The sequence below is a fragment of the Pleurodeles waltl genome, chromosome 3_1 (assembly GCF_031143425.1).
Source record: "Pleurodeles waltl isolate 20211129_DDA chromosome 3_1, aPleWal1.hap1.20221129, whole genome shotgun sequence".
Taxonomy (NCBI): Eukaryota; Metazoa; Chordata; class Amphibia; order Caudata; family Salamandridae; genus Pleurodeles; species Pleurodeles waltl.
Genome location: NC_090440.1, coordinates 247,327,814 through 247,338,236, shown reverse-complemented (window position 1 = coordinate 247,338,236; position 10,423 = coordinate 247,327,814). Strand labels below are relative to the sequence as shown.

The window sequence follows — 10,423 nt, the reverse complement described above, 5'->3', positions numbered from 1 at the left end:
GCAAAACCAAGGGGCTCATTTACAAGAGTCCTGAGCTGCTGGAGCATCACTTTTTTAGATGCTCCTGTGGGGTAGGACTTTCCATCATATCTATGAGGCATCACAAAGCTACCCTGTGTGGCTTTGCAAGGTCTCATAGACATGGAGTAAGGCACTGCTTTGGCTTACTCTGCCTCAAGGAAGTGTTCGATGGGCGTTGCAGTGGGTGTTTCCACGTAGCTCCCATGGATTTTGACACCGCTTAATATTTACAAAATTACATAAACATAGGGCAGCACCAAAAAGTTACGCCTCCTCATTTCTCCTTGTTTTCTCCTCTTTCATTTGTGCTGCATTCTGCAGCACACATAGAATGAGGATAACACCTCCATGGATTATTTTTGTGCAGGAAGGTGTCCCCTCCTCCTCAAAAACAATCCTGTCAACCACGCAGATATTCTTGCATGGAGGTGCAACGGTGAGTGCGTTGCCACTCGCATCAATTCCAGTGCTGGCTGAAAGAACAGAAACGCACCATATCTCGTAAATACGGTGTATTCCTGCCCTTTTAGTTTGGCATAGGGCAGCGCAGAAAAAAAGCTTGAGGTGCCACCCTATCCCAAATCACTGCAAATAAGGCCCTATGAGGGAAAGGAGTTAAGAATGATGGATTAGGGATACAGGAAATCTGGGAACAAATACGAGATAAGTCATGCAACAGAGATAATGTAGGTGTAAAAGGTGAAAAGGAGAAGGGAGTGGAATACCAGAGACCACCCTACATCCCATTTCACCCTCTGGCTGTCTCCTCTCCCTCCAGCTGTTGGTCGCTTTTCTTTACTTTCTTCTATGCTTCCACACCCGGATCCGTCGTCTCTTTTTCTGTTTCTGTTTCATGGCTCCTCTCACAAGGATCGGCTTCCTTCGATCTCTTTGCTTTATAACAAAGACAAACATAAAGTCGATTTTTTATCCTGTCTCCCCATTTTCATTTTTTGCACATGTATTAGTAACCCTGTTAATGGCGAGTCAACGATTTGTGTTTATATGCACAACAGTTTATTAGTCATGAAGCCAGAGTTCTCATGCGAGTTCTTTGGCATGTTCCTCTTCACAACCTAAACACAGCATGATTCACCAGAATATTTAATGAAATCAAGCACGTTTTTTTTCTCCAAAAACTTTACTTCAGCCTTTAAGGCGGGGTGAGCGGAAGGGTTGTGTCCTCAAAACCTGCTTTGATAATTAGTTACCATGTCCAGGAAACATTCTTCAGTGCAGCCAAACGTATACTTTTATAGAGCTGGTAATTACAAAAAATACTTCTATATTTGGAATTATGCTCTTAACTTTCCTTCTTTAAGGTCTATTGCCAGCTGCAACCGGAATGTACAAAACTAGGAAATCGTTCTATAGGCAATAAACCATGCCAAATTTACTTGCTTGCTTTAATGAATCAACTGGGCCACAGATCTGGTCGCCATTTGTGGAAGGGCTTCATGTGTAAGATCTTGACTGCACATTCTCTTGTAGATTCTTCAGGATGGGACTGGGTGGTCAAGAAGGGAAGACATTAGATATAAGCAAATTTTGATTAATTTGCGTTTGCGTAATTATGTGAAATTCCACACAAATTGTGCGTAATTGTGCAAAATGCAAGACTGGCATTTAGAATTATATTTTAACTCTAAATGCACTGTTGTATCCAATTTAGACGTAAGGATGCATTTCGTGTAAAGAAATAGCACAAAAACACGTGACGTGAACAGCGGCTCACAAGCTGATCATTTCTGTAGTTCTCATGTTCCTGTGCTAAAATCTTACCACAAACATAATTTCAGGAATGCTGCGCAACAAACAAAGATATTTCCTCAAGAATATGCCGCGTAATATAAATTTCACGCCTGCCTCGAAGACTCCTTCTGTGATTGGGATTTATCACCCATAACACCTTCAACCCTCCCTGTAGGCCATAGCCCTAGATCAACTAACTCTCTCAAGCAGCCCTCATGTAGTTTCTTCACGCTGGCCCTACGAGGGGAGGGTGTCCTAGAAGGAATTTCCCTGGTCAACTTCTCTGCCACATTACCCTTTGACATTGCCTATAAGCAAAAGACCACGAGGGCCTTGAGAGTACCTCATACTTGTCCCAAGCTGTCCACTGGGTAGACTGCACCTTTCACTTGTCCCCCTCCTGCTGTGTCAATAAGCAACTTCCAGATAAGGACTAAGGGTCAGATTTACAAGAAACTAACACAGCTAGCACAGCCCCATGTTGCGCCAGTTTTGAAATGCAGGCTGTGCCGTATTTACAAGAATACGGTGGGCCCTGCGTTTCTCCCAGCGCTAAATTAAGCTGCCTGTGCCAACGCTGGCATTCTTGCACTGGAGTGCAAGGGTGTCTGTGTTGAGGGGAGTGATTGTTTATGTGCAGGAAAGCCTCCCTTCCTGCACATAAACAATCTATCATAATGGCTCTTTGGCACTTCTATGTGTGTTGCAGAATGCAGCACAAATGGAAGTACCAATGCGTCATTTTTGAATGATTGTTTATGTGCAGGAAGGGACACCTCACTGCACATAAACAATCATCCTTGGCATTTTGCTTCTTCTATGTGTGCTGCAGAATACAGCACACTTGGAAAAGGCAAAAAACGAGGAGGAATAAAAGTATTCCCCCTCCTTTTGCCATGCTAACGTTACCCATGAAGTGGCTTTAGTTTTTGGCGCTGCCACAGCTTTACGATTTCTCGTAAATCTGGGGCAGCATCAAAAGCAATGGGTCTTGCGATGGAACGCCCACTTCAAAATCCATTGCACACCCCTCTGATACAGAAAACTGCATTGGAGTGGCCCATATTTACAAGGAGGTGTAAAGCCATAAAAAGTGGTATTACACCTTGTAATTATGGAGAAGAGTAAATCTGGCACTAATTCTCTTGAGCCCTGTGGCCGAGAAACAATATTAGAGTGAACGATTTGCTCCTCCATATCCAAACTATCATAAAGTAGTAGAGACGTTCATAATGGCCATCAAAGAATAACTATTTTTTGTGCAATGGGCAAAGGAAGGAATTGGTAGATATTTTCTGTGTTCTGGAGAAAGGTGAGAGGGAAACACAAGCTGGAAAAGAAAAAAATGCAAGAGGCAAAAAAACAAGAGATTCAAAAGAGAGAAAAGTGATGTGTGCCAGGTACATGTGTTAGCAGAAAGAAGAAAATGGATGGGGGGAACAAGGTATCTGATGTGTGCGCCAGGAAGATGAGAGCACAAGTTACTCTTTTTGAGAAACAAACATCCATGAATTTTCAATGCCGAGGAATTTTGAGTTGGTACGTTTTTATTTGAATACATTTTAGCTGACTGTCACTTTACAGTTATCTTTCCATTGCTAGAATTTAAACCATCAGAGGAGGCTCATCCATGGGGGAGGAGGAGCGTTGCCCCCTCGCCAGCAGCGACAGCTGCAAAACTTTTACTAAACAACGATAATAAACACGGTTTATTATCGTTGTTTGGTAAAAGGAGCGGGGGCATTGGGAGTGACATGTAGTGAGGGGGAGTGCCCGGCACTTCCCCTCAAAGTGCATGTGTGTTTGTCTGGCCGTCTCAGTCTGGCCAAAAACACATGCGCTTTAGGCTCTCTCCAGCCCAGCAACATAGTTGCTGGGCTGGAGAGAGCGTGCACAGGCTCCCAGTCTGCTGGGAGCGTCCTGGCTGGGTGCTCCCAGCTAATCTTGACGCTACTTTGAGCAGCGCCAGGATTAGCCACAGGGCAGACTGGGAGGCTGTGCCTGCAGTAGACGAGGCACAGAGGAGCGGCGCGCGGAGGAGGTACTTTTTTTATTTTTAATTTTATTTTAATTACTCCCCGTGCCACCTCGCCCCTTCACCTTGCAGCAAGCCTCTCCTGTAAACCATGTGTAGTACTTGAAGCATAAGCCTTTGGGGAGAATCTAGTTGGCCAAAGCCAACTGGTTTCTACTACATGCAATTTCAGGTATATGAAGTTTGGACATTTTCAGAACTGATATTGGTAGTATTGCAGCAGATTCCAGTCCCCATGTATCCAAAACAGTTACTGGTGTTCAAAGGTGTATGTTGATTAAAATTGATCTTGCTATTTCACAAGTAGAATTCCCCTTATTTGCCACGCAGGAAACATGTAGCCCATTGTCATATTTCTACATTGGCTACAAGATCCAGCACAAACAATTTGTCAGTGGTCTACTGCAATACAAACAAACTTGACAACTTCTTGCACATCTTGAAAGCCCCTAAGAGATGGTATCTCTGTGTGGGGAAGCATTTCAATGGTTCACATATCTGCAAGAGAGAAAGAGGGAGAAAGGGAGACACTTTTTGGCAACCGTTTACATCATTGATTATATGACCATCCATGAAGAAACATTGTCTCTCGGATTACGCATTTCAGCTGTCAACAGAGGCCAAAGCAGAAACAGACTTCCTGAATAATATGCTTACAGACAGAAAGCTAAATATTCTTCGCTCCAAACCGATGTATCTATTTCTTGGGCCAGGCGGCCGGCATCATGAATTGTGCTTTGATTCAGTTCACTGTGTGAACCAGGTGAGAGAATTGAAACAGTGGGAAAGCAGCAAACTCTGAGAGATGATGTGCAAAGTTTTTCTTATCATTACTTCATTTTGCTATTGTACATGGCAGAAATAAAATGGTGTACGGCTGTGCTTGCAGTAATCGCCAGACAAGCTGTAACAGGCCTCAGTGCTTATTATCACCATAAGTTGCTGTATATTGCTTGTGGGGGATGCTTTGGAGTGTGGCTCTGTGACCTCAGACACAAGGTCAGCTCAGAAGTTCTCGTAGTGGTGTGTGAAGCGGGCTTGATCCTGCTTGTTGAGCTGTTGGCAGGCCTTCTCTACGTTCTTGGTCATCCCTGGGGGGCCACAGCTGAAAACCCCAATTTTTCGAACCTAGAAAAACGAAACAAAAGGTGGCATGTGATAACAGGGAAACGTGGAATTCACTAGTCATTTCTCCAAAATGTGTCACCCTCCGTTAATTCCCCTAAACTTTAAGCATCTCTCTGTCATGTCAACCAGCTCTTAGTAAGTGTTTTTTTATATATTATCTTTGTGTTTTTTCTTCAGGTTGGTTCCCTCTCTTAAGGTTCTCAGTGCTCCATACTTCCTGCTTCCTCTATAATTGGACACAGCCCCATAATTTCACAGGCTCCAAGTAAACTTGAAGAAGTATTCAAGGCTTGGAGAAGTACTAAAAATGGACAGGAGCATGCTTGACTACCAAGAGCCAGGCATGTTTGTATATTAGACCTTGGCCAGCCTGATCATATAGTGATCTATAAAAAAGGCAGCAAGATAAACCCAATTTCAAAGCTGATGTGAAGAAAGAGGCAAAATTACCAGGAAGCATCAATGCTTTTTTAATGACAATTGCTTGCAACACATGCATCGAAATCCATGTGCAAGGATTGCCAAGCAATTTTGCAACGGATTTTCTATTAAAGAAAGTCTATTCTAAATGCCAGTGATATGGGCATATGAATTCCTCTGCAAACATGCACATGTAGCCTGATGTATGCAAGCACAAGCATTGTAATTCATGGCTGACATTTTAAATTTACAATTCAAATGAGGTATGAACATGTTAAAACTTTTTTTTTAAAGGGAAAAAATGAAAACAAATTGTGCTTATTGCAAATAAAGGAAGCAAGCAGCCAACTGTGATTTGCAGCTCCCTGGAGTTTATAAATAAATAAATTAATTCATAAATAAAATATCAATAAAAACAAAAATGTAAAATGGGAAGCAGGAGAGGTAATGGGGCAGGGACTTAAATAAAGCTGTAAATGAGACTTAAATCATTGGTGTAACACCATGCACAGTACAATGAAGCTGTGGAGGTCATCATTAAGAGAGACATTGACTCTCTAGGAGTTCAGTAAAACACAAAAGTTGCATACATCTAGCACACCACATGCACTAATATAGCAATGGCTTGAGACTAAAAGATGATAAACCCATAAGTAATATAAGATGCATTTAATTGTTTAATGACTAATATGGGCTTGGCAGCCTAGCCAATTAAAGCAGAGGGAAAGGAAAAAATGAACATAAAATAAGATGAATTTTATGAATTTTACAGAGGACCCTTTTTCTGGCTGCCCTTTACTCTTTCTAACCCCTGCCTCTCACGTCCCTGTCCATCTTTTATATCTTGGTTTCTCATTCTAGATCATACAGTCTCTTTCAATTTGTTTTCCTATTACTCAAGTGACTCTTCTCTTCCATCTCCATCTCGCCTTGCTATATTTTTCCTTTCAGTCTCTCTCTTTTCAAATCTCTTTCTCCACTATATCCCCCATGTCTCACTTCCCACTGATCTCTGATAGCTTAGCTCTGTTTCCCTTGTGCTAGTAGTTGGAGTGTCTTCTCATCTCTTCCTTCTTATTTATATCTCCTACATTTACCATTTCTCTATTCTCATCTATATGTGTCTGCCTCTCTTTTCACCAAAGAAAGGCCATCACGTTGTAGGGACACTCAGTTAAAGAAGAACCACTAACTATATTTCAGACTGTACTGAGCCTTACAGGGCTTGTTTTCAAGTCTTTGCCTTCATTCTAGTCCACAGTTGTTAAAAGAAGATTCGAGCTGACAATGTGTTCAATTAGTTAACTATTGATGCCGTGATGTGCAGTTCGAATCCTGACAAGCCTGACTCTGCCCTCCATTCTTCTAAGATGGACAAATTGTGGAATGTTAATTTGGGTAATAGAAACTCCTGTCATTTACAGCACTTAAAAGGACAGACAAGTGCTATATAACAGGCAAGTTCTTATTAGGATATTTATCTATATCATAGAGAGTGTCTAGGTACTGTAAAGTCCTGTAACCACAGGGGTACTTAGCTCTGTATATTTGTGTGAGCTTTCGAAGCCTACAGGACCTTGCATTTTGTAGTTCTAAACAGTGACACAGGAGGAGCACTACCAGTGATGTAGTCATGGTTTAAGGACTGAGTGGGCCAAATAGTCATATATTTCAGCCCTGTACAGTGGGGTCCTTTCAAATATGAATTCTAACATTAGAATGACTACAGTTTGAATAGAGGATCCTATCAATTGTATCAGATTTAAATGAACAACTATGAGGACCAAAAACAAAATGTTTCTTTCTGAAAAGAAGTGAAATTAATTGTTAATATATAAGGAAACTATGGCTCTTTTGTTGTCAGCCTTGCCTGGCAGTTCACGCTGGGCTGTTTCCATTGGAGCAGGTTCAAGATAGATTTGTGTATGGTAGGGTCCAAACTGAGGAGGCATGGTGTGGAAAATAGTGATGGATTGGGATGCGGCCCAGAATAATTGCCAGTGGCTGAAATTAATTCAAACATTCCGTCCGTCACCATCTTTTTTGTATATGTGAATCTGGATACGGGTGCCACCACCATTCTACAAAAGTGTAGTGGGGGCCTGCTGGTTGTGCAGCAGCCCCTCAAAAAACTTTGATTTAAAGTAACCCTATGTTTCTTGGGGACTATAAAACATGACCCTTAAAAAATGTTAATACGTTTTTTGAGCCAAGGGTTGCAAGGACCCCTTGTGGTTAGTCTTATGGCTACATTATGTGACCTCTGGATTGTGCAAGAAAGGCTCTCACAGTGTTTACTGCTGTTGACAAAGCCAATAGGCTTGCCTTGATATATTGATGTGATGACACCTTGGCAAAGCCAGTAGACTTGTCTTCATATAATGGTGTAGTGACCCCTTGACAAGGTTAATAAGCTTGCCATGCGTAATGATGTGGTGACCCCTTAACAAAGCCAATAAACGTGCCTCACATATTGATGTGGTCACCTCTTGACAAAGCCAATAGGCCTGACAGTTATATATTGTTCTGAAACTGAAAGGTATTTAGTGAGCTTTAGAGCAAATCACTGCTGCAACTAGGAATATGTTTCTGATACTGAAAGGTATTTAGTGAGCTTTAGAGCAAACCACTGCTGCAACTAGGAATAATGCTCCTTGTAATACAATCTTCTTTACAGTCACAAATTCCACTTGCTGGGAGTAGATGGAATATGTGAATGGAAACGGGCCTGCCATTAGGGAAATACATAAAGTAAATTGTTTGTTAGTGATGGACCTACATGTTAATTCCAATTTAGCACTCAACATTATGGGGGTTATTCTAACTTTGGAGGAGTGTTAATCCGTCCCAAAAGTGACGGTAAAGTGACGGATATACCACCAGCCGTATTACGAGTTCCATAGGATATAATGGACTCGTAATACGGCTGGTGGTAAATCCGTCACTTTTCCGTCACTTTTGGGACGGATTAACACCTCCTCCAAAGTTAGAATAACTCCCTATATCTGGTAAATGAAGTGATAATGTCCTGTCAGTAATGGTAATAATGTACCCAGTATTAACACCTCATTTTTACCCGACAATCATAATGAGGCCCTTTGTGTCTTAGCAAAACACAGTGCACATTAAGACTTGGCAGAGGTCAAAGTCTGGTTGAGTCTAAGTAAGGCCATAATTGTAAACCCTGTCTATTACACTGAGATGTGCTGAATCTAAATCTTGGTGAACTTACCTTACCTTCACATTTAGCCACAGGTATTTGCTATTAGTACGAATTAAGACTTATGGTTAGAAGTAACTTCTTATACCATAGATAGTGTTTGACCTTAGAGGAGAGGTTGTAACCTTGTTCCATTATTTGAGGGACAAAAGGATGTGGTTGTCACACTGAAAGTGGCTCCATAGAGACATTAGCAACTCAGAAATCATGCCTCTAGCAGTCGAGGAATTCTTAAAGACCCTAGATTTAAACACTTGTCAGAGCTCAAGGTGATGTGAGGCCAAATGGCTAGAAGGAGCATTGCTGTCTAAATATCCATAGCAAAACACTGTTGTGGATTCTCCTTAGTGCCTGGTTTGGAAACCCTTATTTTAGCATTAGGCCTGTAGCCTGTGCCTTTAACACATAGACAAGTTGTATTCATTTCATATTTTTTAGCACAGCAGCTTTCAGCTCACTGATTTTATATTTTAATCAGCTGCTTCTTTCTGAAAAGACATAGGCCCTCATTACAGCCCTGGCGGTCAAAGACTGCCAGGGTTGAAGTGGCGATCGTACCGCCAACAGGCTGGCGGTACAAAACGGCATATTTTGACCACAGTGGTAACACCACGGTCACACATCCGGGACCGGCGGTTTGAATACGGCAGGGCAGCGCTGCCCTGGGGATTTTGACTCCCCTTCCCGCCAGCCTGTCCATGGCGGTAGAGACCACCATGAAAAGGCTGGCGGGAAGGGGAGTCACGGGGGCCCCTGCACTGCCCAAGCACTTGGCAACCAGGCACAGCCCCGTCGTGATTTTCACTGTCTGCCTGGCAGACAGTGAAATGCGCGATGGGTGCTGCTGCTCCCGCCGCACGCCAGATTGCCGTCGGCTGCAATGTTACGGCCGACATCCCAGCTGGGCCGGCGGGCGGAAACTCAGTTTCGGCCCGCTGGCCCAGCGGGGATGTCCAAATGCGCCCGACAGGTTTCCGGCCGCAAGGGCGACCGACTGGCGGTACAACCTTGGTGGTCGGCCTCGTCCAACCGGCAAGGTTGTAATGAGGGCTTTCGTTGTTAGAACTGTACGTTTAGTCATCCCTTTGCATGCATTTCACTTTGTGCCCCATTCAAAGCTGTCATGTTCGGTACATGATATTCCAACTTGTATTACCACTCCAGGAGCTCAGGAGCCAGTCCCCATTTTTCAGACATATATTCACGTCAGTACTGTTCCTAGAACATTGTAGGATTTGTTATATAAAAACCACATAGGCCTAAGGGGGGCAGAGTGCATTCCAGTCATGGCCGTCCTGCGACGTACACCATTCCATTGACAGCTTTGCTGATCCTGGCGCTGACTCTTCAGCCAACTGGGAGGATTGCAGCCCAAACTACAGGCAGACCCTTGCCAGCCTTTTTACTTATGGAGTCGGGGTCCTTCCCTTAGACCGGGATAGACAGAAGGCTTACCACTGCTATGTTCTCAAATTTTAGACATAGGGTGTATGTAGGAATCATTTAGGTTTTTAGGATCAAACAAAGATGGTGGGGTTGTTTACCTTCTTTACCATAATCGTAATGATGATCACTGTTTTATGTTTCATCTGCCTTAGAATCGCAGCCCATGCTTTTTATAATCAGATGTAAATGCTTTAATAAATGTCTTGCATCACTTTTTTGTACCTTGCCATGTGTGAGCAAAAGAGGAATGATCTGTTCACCACGACTTCACTGAGGAGTGAGAAGTGTCAAGCTTAGGTTGTCACAAATCACCTTTACTTTCTAGGTTTGGGTGAGGCACTGTGGGTTAGCCAGGAATCATGCTGACAGCTTCTAGAAGGTGTGGGACTGATGCAATCACT

At 42.9% G+C, this 10,423-nt stretch overlaps 1 protein-coding gene across 3 annotated transcripts in view; it reads right to left on the bottom strand.

Annotated features, from left to right (window-relative positions):
- Positions 1–3,302: 3,302 nt before the first annotated feature.
- LOC138283999 (dual oxidase 1-like) overlaps positions 3,303–10,423 on the bottom strand; it is a 785,394-nt gene continuing 778,273 nt past the window's right edge. For all 3 annotated transcript variants that reach the window (XM_069222331.1, XM_069222330.1, XM_069222332.1), the window contains one exon: positions 3,303–4,936. In XM_069222331.1, the coding sequence (XP_069078432.1) occupies positions 4,814–4,936 (123 nt within the window). In that variant the 3' untranslated portion in view covers positions 3,303–4,813. The remainder of the gene's footprint in view (positions 4,937–10,423) is intronic.